General features: G+C 37.5%; 1 protein-coding gene across 1 annotated transcript in view; it reads left to right on the top strand.

The window, feature by feature from the left end:
• The first annotated feature begins 1575 nt into the window (after positions 1–1575).
• LOC140148017 (inositol 2-dehydrogenase-like) overlaps positions 1576–25886 on the top strand; it is a 37193-nt gene continuing 12882 nt past the window's right edge. The window contains exons 1-6 of the mRNA XM_072169844.1: positions 1576–1723; positions 18246–18469; positions 21531–21601; positions 21946–22054; positions 22866–22993; positions 24238–24461. Of these exons, the coding sequence (XP_072025945.1) occupies positions 18258–18469; positions 21531–21601; positions 21946–22054; positions 22866–22993; positions 24238–24461 (744 nt within the window). The 5' untranslated portion in view covers positions 1576–1723; positions 18246–18257. The remainder of the gene's footprint in view (positions 1724–18245; positions 18470–21530; positions 21602–21945; positions 22055–22865; positions 22994–24237; positions 24462–25886) is intronic.

Below are 25886 nucleotides of genomic sequence, written 5' to 3'. Positions count from 1 at the left end.
AAATCGGGGCTCCGTGTTATACTATCTCGACGGCCCCGAGTTTCTATCTCGGACTATATCTCGCGGCCCGAGTTGCTAAGTCAGGGCCCGAGTTACTATCTCGGTAGTCGGTACGTCCGAGTTTACTAAGCGAGATAGTTTTATACTACACTGCAAAACAATAGCTTAACACTATATTTGAGTAATACTTTTGAATAAAATATTAACATTTGTGTTAAAATATTAACATTTGTGTTAAAATATTAACAATTGTGTGTTAAAATATTGACACTTTCACACTTTTATTAACACATTAACACTAATGATTAAATGCGATATGCGGATGTTTTAAATGCTTTAACAGGTTAACAACACCCTCCAAAAACAAGTGTTAATAGATAACGCTATTTGAGTAACTTTTAAAACACGTTAAGCTGTTTAAATGTGTTCAAATATTAACATTTTGTGTTTATATTTTAACACACAATTGTTAATATTTTAACATAAATGTTAGTAGGGTTCCTACATTAACGATTTTACATGTTTAAAAAGTGTTACTCAAATAGGCCTAGTGTTAATCTATAAACACTTGTTTTTGCAGTTTTTTTGTGTTTATCCAGTTACTCACGATGTCAACACGAACTAATCAAGCATAATATTTTTAACACTATCTTGTGTTAAAAAACATTTATTTAATATTTTAAACACTATCTTGTGTTAAAAAACATTTTTTAATATTTTAAACATTATCTTGTGTTAAAAACATTTTTAAATATTTTAAACACTATCTTGTGTTAAAAACATAAACATCTTCATATTTCTAAACGTGTTTTGGTGTTTTAATTAACATCCCTATACCTTCACTGTACATATAAGTGTTTATGAAGTATTAAAGTGTTTATTAAGTGTTGCGAGGTCGTTGCACTCTATCAGGATTGGTACCCCCCCCCTCAGATGACTCATTCACTCAGGAGCGTACCAGACCTGACCTTCCGGGGGGGGCAAGATTGAAACATTTAGGGCCTGATGCGAGCGAAAGCTGGCGGCGAGCCCCTGGTGGGGCGGACCCCCCTGGCTCCTGGTTTTTGGCATATCAGAAGCTAAAAAATCAGTGTTTCAGAGAACAAATTTCCCAATGAAAGTAGTATATAGATCTTCTTCCCTCTTTCTTTCTCTTTTCTCTTCTCCCTTCCCCTTTTCTCTTCTCCCCGCTTCCCCTTTTTTCTTCCCTCTTTTTCTTTTCTTCTTTCCCCTTTCTCTTCTTCCCTCTTTCTTTCTTCTTTTCTCTTCTCCCTTCCCCTTTTTTCTTACCTCTTTTTTCTCTTCCCCTTTCTCCTTTTTTCTTACCTCTTTTTTCTCTTCCCCTTTCTCTTCCCTCTTTTTCTCTCTCAGTTTCCCCCCTTTTCCCCTTCCCAAATTTTAGCCTGACCAGCCATGCTGATGAGCTATACTGAGCTCATAAATATTCTCTGCAGAATACTACATGTAGTATTAAAATAGGCCTATAATTATATGCGGTGATCAGTGGAGCCTGCATGGCGTGTACATGTAGGATCTTTGCTACGAAAATAACAAGCATGTACGCGTGACATAGGCCTATGTAAAGAATGATGTTGAGGCTGCAGTGCAGTGCAGTTTAGAGCTGTTTAGCGTGGGGTTTACAACGGACGGGCGGACTGTATACATGTAGTGCAGTGCAACGGACAGGTGGATCTTGTGATATTATTGCAACTTAATACAAAATGTAAGTCATTTTTTTTTTTTTTTTTATAATTTAGGCCTAAAAAGTGGAATAGATATTACAGATTTTGGCCACCTCATATCAAACCATGTATATATTGGATCGTTTGCACAGTGAACGATTATTCGGAACAATATGGATGCAGAGGAATTTTTAACAGCTGGAGGTCGGGTGGGTAGGCGGGAAAAAACCTAATGTGCATTTTCACTGTTACTTTTTTGGCAAATAGGCCTCCGCTCAGGACGATTCAGTTTAACAACATTGTCATTTTGTAGTGGTCACAAAAACTTGAAAATCACTGTTCAAAAATAGTGCATTTTCTATGGTGAAGTGTATGTTACCCCCGGATTTTACCCGGGGTATTTTCAGTGAGATTTGTCATGATTGTGTTTAATACCAAATAGGTCATGCTGAAAATCGCACACTGGCTCTAATAATAATATTTTTTATTAACGACTGAACCATGCATGATCCGGGTGCATGTCAGATCGACAATTTAGCAAGCGCAATTTTTGATGAGAAGGACAGATGTATAAATTTAGCATTTTTAGGGTCTAAATTATTTACACCACAGTCATTTAGGCCCTACAACATGTAACGAGGTGAAGATCAGCTTTTAGGCAAAAAAAGGTTCGTCTCCCCGGGTTCGTCTCACGGTCACAGATCCTGGATTCCAGGATCTGTGTCTCGGTAGACTCTGTCTTGCAGAGTATGGCTGCATGCATGCTGCAGTCCGTGTAGCAAATTCCCTTTAAAAGGGAAAGCCGGGCTCGGTTGAGGAGCCCGGGAGAAGGAGTCTTGTTTTACTGGGTGGACACACGCTTGGGTCCTGATAGGACCAAGCTCAAACAAAATACTTAAGCCAAGCCTTAAAAGTTGTCTCACGGTAATTAAGGCTTGAGGCCCTAGTCTTGATGGTTGATTGAATGTTCGTGACTACCAGTGAATGTTAACCGTGGCGTTAATTTTATTCTTGAAGACAAGAGATAAATTATCAGCTATTATCCGTGGTTTGGTCAAAACCCGTAAGCACCACAACGCGTGTTTTCATTTTCCTCTAAACTTTTAAAGTCGGTGTATAAACACCAGTTTTTTCCCTTTTATCTTTCTATGGGGACATATCTGACAGTAAAAGCTAACATTACCGGTAATATGAAAAAAAAACCTAATATGATTTTTAATTTTATGAAAATGGATTGGTACAGTATTATAGGCCTATGGCTTTAGGCCTAAAAAATGAGGAAACAGAGATAAGCTTTTGAACGCAAAACCCAACACGATCAGTATAGAATGCTGGTCCGATAATGGGCCAAAATTCATTAATTGTGTGAATTGTGGGCATGAAAACGTGTTCTTAAAAAGATTTGACAGAGATCAGAGAGTCATGTTAAATAGGCCTAAGTATCATTATCTTTTCAAGTTTAATATTAATAAAAATTCCCTTTAAAAGGGAATTGAAATTGCACGTGCCCGGTCAAGTTCAATAACACCCGGTAAATTCATATAGGCCCTATGTCTAGGCCTAGACTGTTCAATGATGATATAGAGTACCATTTAGATATCAAGGGGGTTGGTAGTTTTTCATGAGCATATTTGGAATCAGCATGAAAAATGCATTAAGAACCATTACAAATTGTGCCCATATGACCTTGAAGTTAGTCACCATCCTTTTTTCAATTTGAACTTCTTTTATACGGGAAATCTATTCTTAAGGGAAAAAGAAAAAGGAACCTAAAATACAGTTTCCTTCATCGCTATACATTATTAATAATTATATAAATATGACGGTTTCTGTACAGGGTGACATTTGCTGTGGCTGTTTTGAAGATTTCTGCACAGGGTGCACATTTTCACAAAATAAAAATTCGGCTTCATTTTTTGATTTATTTTTTTTGGTCACCATATACGAATCCTGTTGGGAAATGTATACCAAATCTATAAAACATGCCATACATTTTTCATTTTTACCAAATCTAATTTACATGGGTCAGTGAATACAGTGAAACTATAACGAACAGATTTAGATTAGTAAAACCGATACCGTAAACGGGTGAGAAAACGTTTATTTAAAGGGCTCGGATAGCGACGTTTTCACGTATTTTTGTGGGACGGTTGAGAGCACATCAGGCACACCAAATTGCATCTCTTCTTTTTGTTCTCTCTTTTCTCTTCTCTTTTTCTCCCTTTCTCTTCTCTCTTTTCCTTTTTTTTTTTTAGGGGTGGGGACCAAAATGTGTGTGGGGGGGGGGGCATTTGATATTGTGTCACCCCCACGGGGGGGGGGGGCGGGTCCCCCTGTCCCCTGCCCAATTTACGCCCTTGAATACGAGGAATGTCCTTCTGATATCAAGTAATTTTGATTTTTTGTTTAATTCACGATATCATTTTATGGCAAAATATTGATATTTTTGACAAATTCGAAGTAATTTGTAGTACTTGTAACTGGGATGTAAAGCCGTTCATCATATGAAAATTTTGACCTTTCATATTAAAGATAGGCCTAAGCCCTATATACACTACGCAAAAAAAGTTTCTTTATGGTTAGGAAATTTACCCACTATTAAAATCTAGCGAATAATTTTGTACGTTTGCTCAATAACCGCATGCAGGTGATTGTCCTGCACATTTTGACACCTCAAACACTACTCTACGACACTCCTGAGAAAAGATATGAATGTTTAAGTAACACGAGGTCGAAAAATGAAAATTGCAAAGAGGCCTATTCAAGTTTTCAGCATAAAAGAACACAAAAAACAACAAACATGCAGATAACATTTTTTGTTTAATTGCTGAGTACATTTCAGGCATCATACTGCCGCTTCCAACTTCACTTGAGATTAATCTCTTTCTTTACCCGTCTTTCAATACTTTGTGTGTCCACCGTTGGCTTCCCTTACACCAGCCACGCGGCGTCTCATACTCCTAATGAGGCGTCGAATGTTACCTTGCTCAACCCCGTTCCACTCGTTGATAACGATGCGACGCAATCCCACCAGCGTTATCTGCCTTTATCTTCTTTTTGACTCGTTTCTTGTGCTGATCCCAAAGGTTCTCCAAGGGATTAAGATCAGGGCTTCTGGAGGGCCACTCTATGTTATGTTATGTTCTAGTGTCTCAATTCCTTCTGCTTCCAGACCATGACCTGTTTTGAATCCCTTTTCCAAATCCATCTCTCAAAACGTAAATGTCTTAGTACCCACTCACCTTTGTCTTTGATCATTCATCTGCATAATAAGCAAAGGATTATCCAACATGCATCAAGGAAAACGCTTTAAATTAAAATTTAAAAGGCAGGAATAATGAAACCGTCTTGGATCAGTGAATCAGCTCTAAAATCGCTGAATAGGCCTCTTTGCAATTTTCATTTTCGACCTCGTGTTACTTAAACATTCATATCTTTTCTCAGGAGTGTCGTAGAGTAGTGACTGAGGTGTCAAAATGCGCAGGACAATCACCCACATGCGATTATTGAGCAAACGTACAAAATTGGTTGCTAGATTTTAATAGTGGGTAAATTTGCTAACCATAAAGAAACTTTTTTTGCGTAGTTTATAATATTTTCCCCAAAAAGACCAACAATTTTAGGTATTTGGGGGCAAAATGTATATCTTCAATACGAAAGGTCAACATTTTCAATTGATAGTCGACGACTTCTAGGACTCTATAAATGTCAAAAATGCCCCAAAAAAATCACTGAAAATAGGTATGTTAGTACCGTAAGAATGTACCGGTATTTGTTTATTGGGGTGTGTTGGTGGGTGTGGTGTGTGTGTAAAGTGTTGCATCTTCCAATTTTTTAAATAGTATTAAAGATAGGCCTAGGCCCTAAATAGCCGTATTGTCCTGACAAATGTGTGTTATTTCGTATGTAGGCCTATGGTATTTAAGTTTAACCGTAAAACATAGGAATTATATGCTTTCTACCGTTATGGGCATTTTTACGGCAATATACCGTATATGCCACTGAATTCTACTGTAAAAATTACGGTCAAATTTTTGCAGTGATATAGCATGCATGATTAATCTGAATTTCACCAATCCACTAAATAATAGCAATGTGCATATACATGTGCATTACCATGGTCTGATATGATTATAGTCCGCATTTTGTTTCGAAGGCTTCCATGGATATGGCTTCATGGTTCACCATAGACTAATTGTTTTTGTAGTTTTTCATCGTATCTATCAGTGATCCGTGTCTGAATTATATAGCTAAGATAGGGGCATTTCGTGATCCACAGCCTCATCCCCCCACTTTTCTCAAAAAAAGTTGAGATTTTTATATCACTGGAAACCTCTGGCTACATAATGTTTATGTACAAAATATTTCTTGCAGTAGTTTAGCAAATATATCGTGAAATTTGAATTTCGTTCTGGTGCACCAGAACGAAATTACAACGTATTGTCTATGGAGCAGTGTAAATACACATAATCATGCATAACTCACAAACGCAATATCGGAATCAACTGAAATTTTGGGAATATGCTTTTTTCGTGAATATGTACTGAAAAATGTCATAAAAAGAGGATGCTAGGATCACGAAATACTCCTTTAAGTTCATAGACATACGGACCATCAAACTTTGTTACGATGGAAAAAGGTCAGTGTGGAATTTTCCACTTGCAATACTTAAGCCCCGGGGGGATCACTCACATAAATGGTCTGTACGCATGCGTGACCAAAAAAACAAGTAAAAGGGGGTGTTTTTTTAGGCAAGGCAAGTTACGCGCGTGACGCGTTTAGGGTCTAAAAAACAGTGATTTTCAAGAATAAGGGTAGTTTTTGAAACTGGACAACTTGTTTAGGGTACCTTTTCAAATTTTCGGTAAATTATGAGTCCAAAAAGGGTACATTTGTTGCATTTTCACCAGCCAAAAACTCATTTAGGGGGTAAATTCTACACTAAATTACCTTATTAAGGGGCTAAATTTGCTGGTAGGTAAAACTCGTTTAGGGGTGTTTGAAAAAATTTGGTCACGCATGCGTACACTGCCATATTTGAGTGGCCCCCCCGGGACTTAAGCAGTCATCACACTTTTCAAAAATATCAGGGATTTAATATATACCAACGGAATAAATACAATAGAAATTATGTTACAAACCAAAAGTAATGCAGACAAATCGGGAGACAAATGGGGTAGAAATGATCATTTGTCACGTCCGGAAAAAGTGCGTTAAAAAAAAAAAAGGTTGCCTGTCCTTTTCAGTCCAAGTTCAGTTGTATGTAAAATGTCACAATTAGTCCAATTAATTCCCGTAACAATCGTGCAAATCATGTTAAATTTGGCAGCGATACAGTACTTATAGCGGCATACCCGGTATCGCTTATCTTTATTCTATATGGGGGCATTTAAGTTCAAATTACCCGGACTTGGTTACAAACACAAGCAACGTATTCCTCTAGTCATAAGGATTCAGAAAAGGTATAGTTTGACCTATCTACGATGTGCCGGGAGTTATGAGCAAAAAGGTAACATTGGAGCAAAATTAAAAAAACGCTCCGATTTTCTTGAAAATGGCCCCCAAATTATTGGCCTTTCCATGATAAATCGACATTACCTATTCAGTCGCATTGAGTTCTATATTGAATCAATTTGACCTACTTGTGATATACCGTTCTTGAGTTATAAGCAAAAGGTCACATTTTGGGGGTGATCAGTTTTTTTTGCCAAAAATTAAATATGCTCCGATTTCAACGCAAATAGTCTAAAACAATGCTTCGTTATGACAAAATTAGCCAATAAAGGTCAACCCCCATTACAGCCCATTACAGACCACAACTTTTTTGTTTATGTATAGGATAATGGCCAAGGATTAGAACGTGAGTGGGTAAGAATGGCTGAGCCGCGGAGCGGCGAAGCCATTCTTACCCACTCACGTTCTAATCCTTGGCCATTAACCGACTTAATAGACCTTTTTCCCTCTTTCCCATCATGCACTATTCCAGGGGGGTATGAGTGTCGCAAAATACATCATCTCCCCGGGGGAGTACATAGTTATGTTCATTACATTCTGGAATACGGACATTTCGGCTGGTGCAAAAAACACAAAAAAGGAATCCCCGATAATCACGATAATGGCGCCGTGATCATTAATACCTTTCGGGGCAAAAACAACATTTTTATGCCTTATGGACATGGTGTATTCACCCAAAAAGTTTCCTGCTATTGAAACCTAACTTTGTATACATTTTATAGACCTAATGGTGAAAAACTGATGACGGGACACGCAGTGATATTTTACCGGCGTCCGTTTCACTTTTTTCGGACTTGAAAATAAAACGAAAACAAAATCTCTTACACAGATGTTCTGCATCGCTCCGTAACTGCATCACTCGTGTATTCAATAATTGCATAATTAGTAACATCGATGGCCTTTACGATAATCCGCATATATGGAATCAGTATGCCCATATTAAGACAAAATAATTGCAACGGCCTGGCAAAGACCATCGGATGCACACGATCTATGAGGTTGATGAACTACGTCATACCCCCTGGAATAGTGCATTGTGGGATAGAGGGAAAAAGGTCTATACACACCTATGACGTCGCGCTATTGTTTTACCGCTCCATTATTTTTCACGAATGGAGTGTTATTGAAATAGGTTGCTCTTTACAAATTGATCAATTACTCATTGATGCCGGACAATACACTAATATAATGATCGTACTAAATTTTAGGTGCGAGTGCAAAAATAGTCCGACTCAGCTTTATGTAAAATTTCTATAGAAATACCCATCATATCACGATCCAGGTGTTTAGTTCAAATCATCCGTAACCACCTTCTTGAATTATAAAGATTTAAAATGTTTGTTACACAAATTGAATAAACGTAGATTCGTAAAATCATTAAAGTGATTAGACCATCAATAGTTCTTTATGCCCACTTCTAATGTATTAACTGTTGAAGTAGTTGCGTCATGTTGCGTTTAGGTTTCTATTTTGCATAATAAGGAAAATTGGCAAAAAGGTCATATAGCATGTTTAGGCTCATATGAAATGGTCATTACAGTTGTCAACCTCAAGAAAACTACACCTATCGCTATACCTGAGCAATGATACTCTTCTCTGTGAATCGAGTTTACGATTTTGGAACAACCATGCAATTATGGACACTATTGTTTATCTTGGATAATTATGTGATGGAATCATTCCGAGGATATATATCGTTGATTCGCAGCAGAAGGACCAAAATCAGGTACGAAAAGGTACGAAAATTTTAAATGTACTACAACACATTTTACCTAGGCCTATTATTGTCCTTGAACTTTGTCGGCAAAAAACAAAACAAACTTCGCCGCCTTCGACGCGAAATAAAAGCCACCTCAACTTCCAGTCCCCCTTCCGAAATCAAATGGAGTGTCCCTAACATTGTAATATTTAATTACCGTAAAATGGGGGTAACTTCGGTAAGCGGGGTAACTTTGGTCGTTCAAATATATTTTTTAAATGGTCATATTTCCGTACAGCAATATTGTTTTTAGTCATATTTGGTCTCAATTTGTTAAGAAATATATTTGGAAGAAGTCGCTCATGTCCAATTTCTTTGAAAGTTACGAAAATATTGGCATTTTTGACCAAAAATGAGCATTTTTAACATTTTTTCAGACAAAATAAAATCGATATTTGTGAGCAAGGATGCGTGCTTGCTTAATTTTGCATGGGGATAAATGTCACAAAAAACAAAACCTTGCCCATATACAGCGAAGATCAATTTTTTTCATTTTCTTTTCTTCATGGAATGTAATACTCTGACCAAAGTTGCCCCAAATGCGGGGTAACTTTGGTCAGGCTATTTTCAACCCCTAGGGCACCCTTTCAAAATTATTCAAAAATCTTTTTCAACTTCCAAGGTGTAGAAGGGAACCCTAACGTCATAAAAAAGAGATAATTAGAAATATATTTGGTTTTGTTTGGAAGCAGTGGTTTAAAAACTCTGAAAAGTGCCCAAAGTTACCCGTTTTACGGTATCGGATAGGCCTACTGATCGATGTAAGTAAATATTCAAGGATGCCAAAATACCATCAGATGAAACATCAGATATACTAATGACAAATAAAAATTATACAGAAAATAGACCTACTGTGGCTTTTATCATTATTAAACATGCCCGAAGAGAACGATTTGAAAATAAACAGATTCATAGGCCTAAATACATTGATACAGAATGTGTATTATGTATATGTAGCAATGTTGCCCAAAATATGACAAATTATATGTAGGGCCTAAGCCACTAAAAACGTATAAAAATATAAAGAAGGAAAAAAAATGTTATAAAAAACAGTAAGCGTAGAAAGAAAGGTCCAAATAAATAAAAGTAAAGGCCTACGAAGTAAAGCCTAAGTGAGGGTAAAACACATCTTGCATAATAAGTACAACGTACTTGGCCAACAATTTAACCTGCCCGTTTTGATCTTGACTTGCTTTTCACAGATTGCATTGTAAGGGCTCGGATAGCGACGTTTTTACGTATTTTGTTTGTGGCACCTAAGAGCAAATCAGACACATCCTTCTGATATCAAATAATTTAGATTTTTATTAAATTCGCGATACAATACACATTTTAAGGCAAATTATTTATAATTGATATTTTTGAAATTTAACAGTCCTCAAAGTAAATTGTATAAATCTAACGATATGCAGTAAATAGTAGGAAGTTGGGTTGAACAGCCGTCAATCATATGAAAATTGTGACCTTCATTATTAAAGATATAGATTTTTTCCTCAAAACACTAAAAAATGTAGGTCTTTTGGAAACAAATGTTTAAGTTCTATATGAAAGGTCAAATTTTCAATTGAGTCGGCTTTTCATCCCAGCTACATAGGCCTATAGTTTAATTACATATCATTAGATTTATAAAGTTTACTTCGAGGACTGTTACATTTGGAAAAATATAAAAATATGAAATTTTAATAATTTGTATTATATCGCGAATTTCACAAAATCAAAATTATTATTATTATTAGATATAGGGACAATCCTCGTATTCAGCATGCAATTCGATATGTCTGATGTGCTCTCAGGTCCCATGACAATACTGTGCAAATGTTGCTATCCGCTTCCTCAATTTATTGTATTAATGAAAATCATTTTCTTCTTGTTTTTCGTATCATTGTTTTGCATGAATGAAGTGATGATAACAATACCGCACTTTTCGCAAATACTTGCTTTTCAAAAGTGCAATTGATATTAACACTACATTCGTAAATGCCAGTACTTTTTCCCTGAAAAGTATTTGCTTTTCAGAGAAAAGAGAAAGGCATTTACGAATGGCGTGTTATTGTGATCATCGCTCCATTCGTGGAAAATAATGGAGCGGTAAAACAATAGCGCGACGTCATAGGTGTGTATTAAAACTCAAGAACGGACTTCTTTGTTTGGTCCAAAAAGGCGAAAGTCTGAATTTTATTAAATATACGCGTATACGTGTTTGTGTAGAAAAAAAGCAAAAAAAAGGAATCAAAGTATGAAACTCGTCATATCTGTCATCGTTTTTAGCAAAATTTGCGAAACTTTTTCCATAAATTGCTATAATTTCGGGTCTGTTTTTCGTCAAATTTAGTTTTAAAATCAGGTATTTTTCGGATCCCAGCCGCACATCCCCACCCAAACCAAAGTTGAGACCCTCTCCCGGGCTTTTAAATTGACCATTGTATTATATACTAGACCCTCCCTCGGGTCCATGGAGAACGACTGAATGTAGATTACATAGCATTAAAAATCAACCCAATTCAGCGCTACAATGTGCTTTCGCGTTCACTAATAAATACGAGTATGTTTCTATATTGCTGCACTGACTGTGTGTGTAATCAGTGGCGTCGATTTGTGGATGAAGAGGAATGGGTTTTTGGCATTGAGAAAACTAAGGGGGGGGTTACAGGAATAGGGCATTATGTAATTATTTATTGTTACATTATCCAGAGATGGAACTGAACGGAGACTGGGGCCAGTCTAATTATATACATGTATCTGTCGATTGACTGATTGTGAAAGTCTATCTCAAAAGGCACTTTGGATGCTCTAGGATTTTTAAGTCACATACCGTAAACGTTCGCCTATAATGGCGCTGTGGAGTTCATGGAAATGAGAGAGCGCCATCCCTGTAAAAGCCGACTATTATCACTGATCATTAAGGGTACGTGTAGTTCAAGGGTGAAATCTATCGACACATACAATTATGAACAAGATCGAACAAACTTGTTCATGATAATGCGGTAATCATTCATCTGATACGTTGTGGCCCAGTGAGCAGAGCATTAGACTATATGCGAGGATAAAGAGAACTTGTGGAGAAGATTGATGGTTCGAATCTCATGCAGTAATTTCTGACAGATTATGATGTCTGTCAATGTTTTTTTTCTGATTTGAGGAAATTTCATTCTCTATTTTCTTGTTTTTATTTTTAACATTGTTTATATAATTTTATTATTTTATCTTGTATGTGTCTTTTTTCATGATTCTTTGTTTTTATCGTTTCATTTTAGAGTAACTCAATCCATTCAATCAAATGTTGTAATGAACCTATTTGATTGTATAGGCATTAGTTATGTGTGTGAGACGAACTGTCGCGTGCGACAAGTCTTTCAATTCGCGCGAGTGTCCTTGCCTATGCATCAGTGGTCATAAGAGGTATATCATTTTATTCGAAGGGGGGTCACAAATATACGGGGGTCTTGGAAAGAATAATAGGAGGGGGTCATAAAATGTTTTATGACCAAAATGTAGGGAGTCACACAATGACCACAGAAAGTGTGTTATTTTATTCAAAAAGACTGATTTCAGTACAATTTTTGGGTTTGGGATCATAAAATTTTTGTTGCCGAAAATGGGGGTGCGCAATTTTATTGACGCAGACTTTTTGTAAATTTGGGACCCCCCTTCCGAAAAAAATTATAGCCCTCTAAGAGGATTCAAAAGATAACCTCTGTCCCAATAATCCCTAGCTATATTTGTTTGAAACTGTTCCACGGAGGATGTATCATAATAGGATCAGTCTTCAAATGATATAAATAAAATTTGAATGAGTAAACGAACAAAATCATACAACGACCAACTGAATAGAGGCTGTGCATATGACGTATCATCCCGTAAATATGGCGGACTGCTCAAATGCATTCAACAAAAGCATGATTGCATCAACCGCGACAGTTCGTCTCACACACATAACAAAATGCACTACGATCAAATAGGTTGATGACAACATTTGATTGAATGGACTGCACTGCGCCATGATTACGGGGAAGAAACCGGTTCAAATCTTTTGTTTGGAGCCAATCGATAAACGCAAGGCCTCTATACGCTGGCGAAGTTACGTAATAATCGGATTAACTACCATAGCAATAGGTGAAAACAATTTTTGAATATACCGCGCTGCACTGATACCGTCACGCGGTACCTCTTCATTGAACCATATCAAGCTGATTACTTGCACCTGTAAGATTAGTATATTTGAAAAGACCAGTATTGTATTCAATCTATGATTGCTATTCAATCTATGATTGCAGACATACACAGGATGGCCTAAGAAGTGACTTAGGCAATTGCGATTGGACAAAGTTAGATAAACTTGACATTAATGCTGCATGGACAGCATTTGCCGATGAGATACAAGGAGGTATGAATAAACATATCCCGAAATCAAAGATAAGAACCAATGATGATAAGAAAAGACGGAAGCCTTTGTGGATGTGTGAGGAAGCGGTGAGAAAAGTTAAGAAGAAATATCATGCATGGAAACGCTACACAGTCACCAAGCAGTATGAAGATTACCTAGTATATGTGAAACTCCGTAACAAAGCCACTGGTGGTGTAAGGCGAGCCAAGCGACAATTTGAGAAGAAATTGGCAGAAGATATTAAGGCAGATCCGAAGAGTTTTTGGAACTATGTACGCTCCAAAACCAAAGTCAAGACTGGAATTAGTGATTTAGATAAAGATGATGGAACAAGAACACAGAGTGATGAAGATAAAGCAAACGTCCTGAATGCATTCTTTGCAAGCGTATTTACCAGAGAGGATTTAAGTCATATCCCGGTACCAGAGGTGAAATATGATGGTGACCCACTGTGCAGTGTTGAAATAACCACCGAAGAGGTTATGAAAAGGTTGAAGAAACTTAATCCATCTAAATCACCAGGACCGGATGGACTACATCCTAAAGTTCTTAAAGAATTGGCAGAAGTGATTGCAGTTCCCCTTACCAAAATCTTCAATAAGTCAATTACTGATGGGAAAGTCCCGGATGCCTGGAAGCATGCGCATGTAACAGCAATTTTCAAAAAGGGGAAAGCAACTTCTCCTGGAAATTATAGACCAGTGAGTCTGACATCCGTGGTATGTAAATTGATGGAATCAATATTAAGAGATCACATAATGAAGTTCATGGATAGACACAACCTTCTGAGTGAGCATCAACACGGATTTCGTTCCGGCAGATCGTGTAACCCAATTGATAGAAGTATTGGATATGTGGACAAGTATGATAGAAGAGAAAGGAGGAGTGGATGTTGCATATTTGGATTTCAGTAAGGCATTCGATTCTGTACCTCACCAAAGGCTGTTGAAAAAGTTGAATGCTCATGGATTAGATGGGAACCTGTTGTCATGGATTGAGAGCTTCCTATTGGATAGAAAACAGTGTGTCTCAGTTAATGGAGCCAAGTCTGAATGGGCCGAAGTACTGAGCGGGATACCTCAAGGAAGTGTGTTGGGACCCATATTGTTTGTGGTGTACATCAACGATCTGCCAGATGTACTAGAAGGCTCGGTGAAAATGTTCGCTGATGATACTAAGGTGTTCACACCAATTGGGGAGCCCAAAGATGGTGATGTTTTACAGAGAGATCTAGATAGCCTCAGTAACTGGTCCCAAGATTGGCAGCTGAGATTCAATGTGGACAAGTGTGGAATTATCCATTTTGGCAGACAAGGAAGCCCTGTTACTTACAACATGGGGAGTGGGACAAGTAGACAGGACCTCAAAGTTAGAGCAGAAGAAAAAGACCTAGGAGTGATATTTGATCCAACACTAAAATTCAGCAAGCATGTTGGAACCATAAGCAACAAGGCAAATAGGATAGTAGGTCTTATCAAGCGCACTTTTGATTACATGGACGAAGATATGTTTAGGCCTCTCTACAAAACTCTAGTGAGGCCTCATCTGGAGTACGCCAACTGTGTCTGGAGTCCTTTCTTGCAAAAAGATATCACTGCCATTGAGAAAGTCCAGAGGCGTGCCACAAAAATGATTCCATCTTTTCGTGAGCTTCCATATGAAATGAGACTTCGAAGACTCAATCTACCAACTCTTGCATATCGGAGATTAAGGGGCGATATGATTCAGGTGTACAAGATTATGCATGGCATAAATGACATGTCCAAGAGTACATTGTTTGAGATGAAGGAGGTTGATAAAGAGTTAAGAGGCCATAATCTTCGAATACACAAGAAATTTGCACGTCTAGATATCCGCAAATACAGCTTTTCATACAGAGTGGTAGATACCTGGAATAAGCTCCCATCATCTGCAGTAAACGCACCTACCATAAATAGTTTCAAGACAGAAGTGGATGCATACCTATCTAAGAAGATGAACAAATTCTGCTATTAGCATAGTGACTTTTTTAGTCAATAGAAGAGTTTGAAATGAGAGTGATGGTAACTAGTGGTGGTCATCCAAAAGTTAGTAGTAAGAGTCGGAAGCAGTGAAGAGAATGAGATTCATCCATTAAGTACCGTAAGTGATGGTAACAAGAGAGATAGTCAATCAACAGAGCAAGTGCAATTGGGCACAAGTGTGCAGAAAGTATTGTATGCAACCATCATTCTGTGTACAAGATATGCAAGTAAAGAATATTATAAGGCATTGCAAGCATTGGTGATGAGTCTAATAGCCAGCCAACTGTGCAAGGGACACACATAGAATGTTGGTCATCCACCAATTACTGCAAGGATGGCATTGGAAGTGATGGGCAAACGATGATTATTATTGTGCATGTAGCCATACAGGCATGTGAGTGGTGGTAGTCAACCAACAGTTGTGTACACAGTATTGGGAATGATGGCCATCCATGAAGTTTGTGTTGCAAAATAGTGTACTTTCATCAATTTGACAGCGCAAGGGATACTTTGTGGTGAAGTGAAGTTTGGCACCAAGAGTGTTTTGTGATCTTGAAAGGCCCTAGGGCCTCGGCAAATTTTTTTAGGACCATGCAGTGTGGTTTTTTGTGATAAGTGTGGGTGGGCAAAAATAAGACTTTAGTCTTACCAAGAGCCCGTGAAGACAGGTGAATACAGGTGAATGAATACAGGTGAATACAGGTGATGAGTGTAACCTGCTTGTAGTGCAGCGCGATATGTTCAAAATTGTTTTCACCTATTGCTATGGTAATTAATCCAATTAATTACGTAACTTCGCCAGCGTATAGCTATCATTGAATACTGGCTAGGATTCCACAACACAATGAGAACATGTTATAAGGCGCTTTGGAAGGCACACAATATACCCCAATGGCTTTCCATATTATGTGCACTCAACAACTATTCAGTATCGAACCCCGGTATCGAAGTTACGTAATATGTCAACGGGATCACGCGATTAAGTAATGAACCACGATCGAAACAATCAGTACACAAAAAAGGCATACCAAAATAGCGTGATCGTAATGATCGCCATACAAACAGTGCTTGGTTCCGATACCATCACGGAGTTACGTAACTACTTCGTGGTCTGATAGTTATATGATCAATGGTCTGATCTACTTGGGTTCTATCCTTTAAAAAAAAAAAAAAATAGCTGATCATTTATAATGCATAAATGAAAAAAGTAATGTAGTTACACAATTTGAAACATTGAGGCCGTTCTATTTTTCAAAGGTCATTTAACAGTAAAATGTAGTGGAATATATCACGCATTGATAGGTAGCAGGTGGAGCAAATTTTATCAGCGGTTTTTGTTGCCGTTTGTTCGCAGTGCCTATTTATCTAAAAAAAATAAGAAAATTAAAATTAAATTTAAAAAAATTACAATATTCGTTCGTAAAATGGGGACAAAATCCAAAAACATTTCTTGACCCTTCTTCACATAAAAGTGGGGGCAGAAATCAAGATTCGAACAAGAACCATTCACCATTCAAGGCGCACCCTCTACCGACTGAGCTAACGGGTCAGACAATAAAAGGGTGTAATTTTGAACTGAAGAATATTAAAAAAATATGAAGAAATTACAAAATGTTATAAAAAGATTTACCAAAATGAGTTAGGTATAACGTATGAATCAATTTACAAATTAAGTCCAATGGCACTTTGAGAAAGAATACCTGAAGAAACCCCAAAACATTTGCTACTCAAGCAACTAACCTAGTGACCTAAAGTATTGGGTCATGTCACGATATTTTTTTCTGAGGCATTATGTATAGGTTGCTCAATTTAACATACAGGTATCCTTAAGGGCTGGGGTATGAACGTTTGGACAGTATTTATTTTGGGACATTAGAGCACAGCAGACATATCGAATTGCATTCTAAATACGAAGAATGTCATTCTGATATCAAATAATTTTGATTTTTTGAAATTCGCAATTTAATACACATTTTATAGCAAATCATTAAAATTGATATTTTTGATATTTAACAATACTTGAAGTAAACTTTATAAATCTGATGATTTATACTTAAAGTGCATGTAGGTGGATGAAAATCCGACGATCAATTGAAAATTTTGACCTTTTGTATTGAAGATATGGATTTTTTTCCCAAAACACCAACAAAAATGAGGTCTTTTTGGGAAAAAAATCCATATCTTCAATATGAAAGGTGCAAATTTTCAATTGACCGTCGGCTTTTCCTCCCTGCTACATACACTTTAAGAATATATCATTAGATTTATATAATTTACTTCGAGGACTGTTATATATCAAAATTTGAAAAATATCAAATTTTTATAATTTGTCATAAAATTTGTATTATATTGTGATTTTCAAAAATGAAAATTATTTGATATCAAAAGACACGCTTCGTATTCAGAATGCAATTCGATAGGTCTGAGGTGCTCTCATGTCCCACAAAAATACTGTCGAAACGCAATAAACGCTCATTTTAGATCCCTTAATGCTGTTGAGATTTTACAAGGATGGCGCTCTCACATTTCTAAGAATCCAAAAGCGCCATTAGGCGAACGTTTACGGTACATGAGTGCATTTCTCTTTAAAACATGATAGAAATAAAATTATAAAACAGCATTTGTCGGGTTGACTCAGCATAAAGTTGATCTTACAAATAAAAAGGAAACAGTCGGCCAAGACTTCCTAACTTAATAGTCGCTTAGCTAAATGTTATTTTTTGGAATAATCTGACAGGGGAGTCTTTTCTTTCAAAATGATCTTGATCTTGGATCTTGCTCTTTTAGCTGATAGGCTTCTAGGCAGGGAAGGACTTCAGATTTCAGAAGCTTATTACCTGCAGAAATGTTAAAACAAACATGTATTTAATAATCCTAAGCTATGGCCTAAATATTTTTTTCAGATTCCCGACGAAATGGCCAATACCAAGATAGAACTCGCACTGTTTGGTGTTGGACGGATAGGTCCTACACATTTGAACTCCATAGCTAGGCACCCGAGAGCACATCTTAAATATCTAGTGGAGTTCGATCTGGCTCTTGCAAAGAAGTGTTTGGACGAGGAAGGTCTTGAGGATGCAGTGATCGTTCCCGCCAATGAAGTTGCTAAAGTCTACGCAGATAAAAGGTTTGAAATCTATGTTGTCAATTCAAATGTATGCATTATATACCTAGGTCATGCTATGCGATGCGCGATTTTGGAGGACAAAGCTGTAATTTATTAGAAACAAGAAATGTCTTTAAAAGAGACGGCGCAGTGATTGAAGAAAAAATGTTGGATTTCACATTCACTGGGAGGACATCAGGCTTAAAAATGAGCTAACGACACTGTAAAAAAGAGAGTGCAAGCAGATAAAGTTTGTATTGTTTGTTTCTTTTATTTTGCCTTACAAACCCACAAGGAGGGCACAAATTTATATGCTGAGTACTTAGTTCATTTCTTGGCATACATGTTTTGATGACATTTACTTAAAATGAAAAACACATTCACAAGTTTGTACTTAACATAAATGAGTTATAAGGTTTTATGCATTTGAGCCTTTAATAAGGAATGATTACAAACATAATACTGTGGTATGGGTAATACATGTACAATTATATTGTAATAGCAATTCCTCACTGATAGCATGGATAGTGTCCAAGTCTGATGACGAGTCTTCAGGTTCATATTGTGGTTTGGATACCATTGACTGACATCGGGTATGGCCATTGCTTTCAATTTTGCGATGAATAGTTATATCATTTTATTAACCAATTACAGGTAGGCCTATTGCTGGAACTTGATTGAGCATTAAGAACAGAGATTAGACTGACCCAAACCCGAAGTCAATATTCAGGGTGTACTAGAAGATATACAGAGTGTAAAAATGAACTTTTTAATGAACATGTGGTATAGTTTTCTTTTCAGGAATATTTTCTCAATCTGAGGACCACAAAATCAAACAGAGCTTGAATTGAAAAAGCCAACCAGAATTATATACTTTATTTTGGGTGCGATGTTTGCTTCTATGTATACAGGGTGATCATAATTTACTTCATTATCAGATTCAAACGATTTAATTAGTGCTAATTAGCTGCTTAAACTGCTTTCAGTCATAAATAATCATTCCAAACCAGACAGAATACAATATCTCTTTGTTTGTCACTTTAGACTAGGCTACACTTGCAATTCTGAAAATTGACTGTTTTATATAGACGCCTATTTATAGGCAAGACATGGACAAGCCTGTAAACGTGCTCAATCGTCTAAAATGAGAAGTTACACAAAGTAGGCTACATAATTATTTAGTTGCTACAATTATTGATATCAAATTGGTACTATAATCGGGGATTTTAGTTTTCAAGTCAACATAAAAGGGAACAAAAGTATATCATCAAACTGATATGAACTTTTTTCCATAGACTTTCTATGGTATACCGTGTCCGCCAATCCGCCACCCTGCAAGTTCGTAGCGTAATCATACAATTAATCAGCATCAATGGGAAATCCTGGTTTTGGTGTCAAGTCAAATTAAAATCCGGGGGGGGGGGGCACTCAACTTTGGAAGTGACGGTATGTGCCTGTCAATAGGCCCCTCTTTTCTATACCCGATGACCCCTTTTTTAAAGTCATACCCGATGACCCCCCCTTTTTTTTGGTTGCAGCTACCCATGACCCCCGTTTTTCTAGAATAGGATTATCAAAATGCCACAAAATAGGCCTGATGCCGAAATTGTCAAATTCTCTTATTTCAACAAATTTGTGTGGAAAATTTGGAACAAGAAAATAGAATTTTGCTCCATTTTTTCACAATTTTCTACCCGATGACCCCTTATTTTCAAATATTATAGGCCTACTCAATGACCCCCTTTTTCAAAATCTTATACCCAATGACCCCCTTTTTTTAAACTATCGTTTTTTACCCGATAGGCCCCTACTTCGCGACGCCGGTAGGCACATACCCTATATATACCCGTCACTTCTAATGTTGAGTGCCCACCCCGGGATTAAAATGAATGAACTAAGCTTTAAAACCGGGCTAATATGAAGGGTGTAAAAGTATTCATTTTGAAAATATCATTATCGTTTCATTTGTTCAAGATAAATGTCACGCCGCCGTCAGTCTTTTGGGAGTCTCAACTTATAACACATGGTCCTTTCCCGGGGGTCCTTTACGCCATTAGGCCTATCAATTTCATATCCAGACCGAATATTTAGTAATAAATAAAGCAACTTGAAACTAAATGATGGAGAAATTATCACTTTCGTAAAAACAAAATAGTATTGTCCACAACACAGAAGTCCTAAACAAAAACTGTAGGCCGAAACAACGGCCGAAAATTGCATAAGATGACGTGTAGGCCTACATGTAGGCCTACATGTACCGCAATACTTTTAGTATCAAAAACTGCATTCGGTACATGATTTTACAGGTTCACTTTACACAAAGAATGAACAAAGACACAGACAACCTTGATGGCAACAAATCACAATCACCTTTAATTAAGTTTGCAGGTGAAGCATGAAGGCTGCTACAGACTCCGAGTATTCGATGCAGAATATATGTAACTTGTCTAGTTTAGTCTATTCCCGATCTATAGTCCAGTATAAATGTTTTTAAACATTTATACTGGACTTAAAAGTTCTATTTCTACGAATGTTTGATGACGTACGGTAAAATCGATAATTTTACATAAATATCATATAATTAAACTTTTTAATTCCGTGGCACATTGAACTGCGTCCCTGTAGGGCCTAAATGTTGTTAAATGGTTTTTCAAAGGTATAAAGTAGTACAGGTTTTCCAGGGAACCCATACCGCGTAGTAGTACTTAGCTAGCTCTGTACAACGGTATGGGATGAAGTGTATACAAAAAGCTAGTGCAACGCAATTGCATGATTTCAATTGTTAGCACTAAAAAATACACGGCTCCTGCAGCTTAAATAGTTGCATGTTCAAGTTGTCATAATATTAATTACACAGCTTCTTGACTTCTTGCCTAAACGCCTATCTTGAAATTGTAATTACTTCTTTATCTATCCAGAATAAATAAGAATTCATTAGCGTTGAGAACTATAGGTATAAAGTGTACTGAGGCCTGTGCGTTCAATGGCATCGTGCACTATAAATCCCCAAAATGATTTATTGTTTATTTACAAATACCTTTGTAAATAAGTGTTTGTTTGTTTTTAATGTTTTCTTTGCTAGTTTACATGGAGTGATAGTGTGCACGCCCACGCCAACTCACCAGAAAATCATTACAGAATCTTTAAGAGCAGGTACGGTATATTAATAAGATAATTAATTTGTGTATTATTTATGCACCCAACAGTATATAACAGTCATTGCAGTAGAACTACTTATTGACTTGATCTCAAAGCGATTTATAGGCCTTATATAGCATGTACAATTATGTCAACCACGTCCGCAATTAGGCTATTAAAATAATAAACAACCTTCTCAGCCTAGATTTTAGGATGTATCGATGGTGTGTTTTTTGTAATGGGGAGGGGCTATAAGGCCTATAGCTTGTCGGATATTTTATGACCATACCTTTATTATAAATGTTAAGCCTATGCCATAATAATAGGCCTACCTTTTGATATTTACATTATACTTGCAGGAAAGGCCGTATTTACTGAGAAACCCTTGGCTCACGATTCCGCAGCAGCTGATGAATGTTACAAGGTGGCAGAGGAATGCAAGCTTCCTCTGCTATGCGGTTTTAATAGGTACGTATTCGTCATTTTTAGATGTATGACGTACATACTGGGATGCACGAAATGGATCAGTCTTTTGAATTTGCCGCGCTTTTTACGAGTTCTTCCATGTTTTTACCCACGTGAAATACTGCCATCCTTTTATGTATGCTAAGAGCAAAACAAAAATAACTACCCATTTGGATTTGTTTCAATATTTCAAAAATTATTTCGTCAATTGAAAATATTTTTGGCAAGCATCATCAGCAGACGCATAGCATCAAAGACACTGATTTCATTCATGCTTGAATGAGCACACATTAAATGAAAGAGTTCACTAATCAGGGGCGTAGCCAGCTTTCTTGGTGGGGGGGGGGGGGGCAAAATAAAATTTTTGGGGCACAGACGAAAAAATTGCAGTTGCATCATACAATACATAGAGACTGTATGTCTTCGAGCTTCCCGAAAAGGGCCTTATTGTGATGATGTGCGCGCGTAGCGCGAAAAAAATGGTATTTGACACTATTTTCGCCCATTATCCGGCTAAAAAGGGCTTTATTGTTACAATGTTGGCGCGTAGCGCGGAAATTTTTTGTATTTTACACTATTTTGGCCCTGAATTTTGTTAGAAAAGGGGCTCCTTGCCCTTTTCTTTTCCTTTGCCCTCCTGATTTTCTCTTTCATCTTTTGTCAGAGGGGCACATCTTTTGTCAGGGGGGCACTCTGCCCCCCCCCCCCCCCGCTGGCTACGCTATACTGTCACTAATTCAAAAGTTGCGAAAAATTAATATTGATATAAACATCACTGTTTACTTTGTTTAATTTTTTTGTTCACTATTTATAGACGATTTGACCCAACATATGATTCTATTATCAAGCGAGTGGGAGAAGGGGCAATAGGTCATGTCAGATATATAAAGACTACTTTGAGAGATACCATGGATCCTTCATGGCCAATGCTGGGCACCATAGGTAAGATATTTACGTATTTGGAACATTAATATAAACTTTTCTTTGGGCTAGAGACATGGAAACCTGGTACGTATGTCCACTTATACTGTCGAGGATCCATTTTACGACCATACGAATGGCTGGCCGTTGATAGGCCAAAGTCATCTTGAAGGGCTCTGAAGTCAGATGGTGATGAAATACGTATACAGCACACAATCGACAACAAATAGAATTATTGTTGATGTCAGTTGTTCTGGTCTAGATCGTTGATACAGGACCATGCAGGAGCTTGCAGGGGAATAAGATGGGTTCAAGAACTGTCCCTTTTCGGTACCTCACGTTTGACAGCAGAAGCATCAGGACCTGACGGAGTACCATGCAAGCATGATTTAATTGCTATACAATACAGCTCTGCAGATCATAGCACCTACATTAAACTTATGGTAGATGGCATGATACTAGATATCACTAAGGCATTTGACACCATTGCACCACCGTCTTATCAACAAATTAATACTAGACTAACATACGGTGCCAGTGATCACTTCGTCATATCATCTGGACTCGGAGAGTCGTACTTGAAGGCCATTACAACTTAGATAATATAATAATTATATAGTATGCTTTATGCGCTACTATCTTCAGTAGATAGCATCTTTTCTTCTGTAGATAGCATCATTATGCGCTACCTATCTTCAGTAGATAGCATCTTATGGGTTCGAATTTCAACCAGCCTAATCATGAAGCTCCCGTGGCCCAGTGGTTAAGGCGCAGGTCTCGTAAACCTGGGTTCGATTCCCAGGCGGGATCACTTTTTCTACTTGTCTCCTTTATTATTTGCGACGGCGAACCTGGTGAAAAAATTATCTTTATTTAAACTTTATGAAGACTACATAGCCTTCAAGTACGACTCTCTGAGTCCAGATGATATGACGAAGTGATCACTGGCACCGTATGTTAGTCTAGTATTAATTTGTTGATAAGACGGTGGTGCAATGGTGTCAAACGCCTTAGTGATATCTAGTATAATACGAGTCCATGCATATGCCCGTATGATTTTATAATTGGTTCAAATTTTGATAGAATTTTCAGTTTTCTCTATTGGAGAGTGTTTTATTAACAGTAATGATTAGTTGATTACTCTTCCGTAGTGAAGTTGGGACTGAATGTCATAAAATCTTCCTTCATGAATTTCAGTTCAAACAATACAAAAATTGAGCAAGTCATGATGATAATGATAATGATGTTAATAAATGATTTTGCAGGCACCTGCTGGGTGGACCTACTCATTCACGATGTTGACTTGGCGTGTGCTGTAATGGGAGAGTTACCCATTACTGTTAGTGCTGATGGTGACGCCTTCGCCGATGTGATCAGGAAGAATAACGATTTTGACCAAGCAATTATCAATCTCAAATTCCCAAGTGGTGCTCTAGCTACGGTAGAGGCGAGCAGATTCTGCAATTATGGATATGATCAGCGTCTTGAGGTACGGAGAGTAGGCCTTACTGCACGAAATAAGGCCCCGAGCCAACAACCTATGAAAATGGGCCCAAGATCAGAGAGGCCCGGAATTTGGGAGGATAACTTACAAGGGGGAGGAGGAAGTAGGAAAATTTACTAAAGCATTGGTTTAAGGGGGTACTACACCCATGTGGTAAATTTGTGACTATTTTTGAATTTTTCTCAAAAAATAATTACACACTGGTAACAAAAGTTATGTATATTATTGGGGCAAGGAATCCAATTACTATACTGAAATTTCAGTGACTCAAGACAAGCGGTTCAATATATATGATAGGAAACGAGGTACATCCTACCTCATTTCTGGTCATAAATAACAAACCACTTGTCTTGGTTCACTGAAATTCCAGTGTAGTAATTGGATTCCTTGCCACTATAGGCCCTAATATACATAACTTTTGTTACCACTGTGTTATTAGTTTTTGAGAAAAATGCAAAAATAGACACAAATTTACCACGTGGGTGTAGTACCCCTTAAGTGAAAATATGTTACATAGGATGGGATGACCTAACACGTGTATACCGAGGGCCCTAAATTTTATCCTGGCGCATCCGTGCCCTGAAAATGTCATTCCGGCCATGGGGCCCGGATAAGCATTTCACAATTTGAGTTAGGGCCCGTTTAAATTTGATGAGGGCCTATAGATTTCAAACCCAATCTATTCGGGGCCCTTGGTGATTTCGAGTTATTTCGTGCACCGTCGACTCACTCATGCATAGCCACTGTCACTCTACCGCCACTCTACTGTAAAGTAGCCACTTCCAGGCACTGCCTCTCAGTGGCGTAACTAGGGTTGGTAGCGCCCGGGGCAAGAAACAAAATTGGCGCCCCTACCCACCCCACCCAAGAATATCTTATAAGCGGACAGTGGCGTAGCTAGTGGTTGTGGCGCCCATGGCCAAGGATACGTTATGTAATGAAGCTACTTTTGGCCCTTTATGTTAAATGTATTTAAATTATCGTAGGCGTATTATATTTCTATATAATGTGTGGTATAAATGTGCTGGTTAACTAAATAATTCTTTAATATAAATGTAGACCTTAAAATTCAACATGATCAGATAATTAATACAAGTAGGCCTTAAATTTCAGCATAATCGACTACAATGATGTCCGCGCTGCCCTGGCACGATCATACGCCCTCTATATTATTGTGGGCGGAGTCAACCTGGCTAGAAGTTGCCGCGCTAAACCAATCAGCTAATTCTGAGGAGTTGCGCATGAGCAATGAGACAGACTTTTGGCGTCGCTTTTTAAAACAAGTAGCGTCATTCCGACAGCAGACTTGATTCGTGAGAGACATAGTTTTTATTTAGCTCAATTATTTAGATTTACAGTTGATTTCTATTTCAACAGACAGAAGATCTGCAGGTGAGATGTAAAAAGGGT

The sequence above is a fragment of the Amphiura filiformis genome, chromosome 3 (assembly GCF_039555335.1).
Source record: "Amphiura filiformis chromosome 3, Afil_fr2py, whole genome shotgun sequence".
NCBI classification, from domain to species: Eukaryota; Metazoa; Echinodermata; class Ophiuroidea; order Amphilepidida; family Amphiuridae; genus Amphiura; species Amphiura filiformis.
The sequence above is the reverse complement of the archived record's forward strand: the minus strand, read 5'-3'. Positions and strand labels throughout refer to the sequence as shown.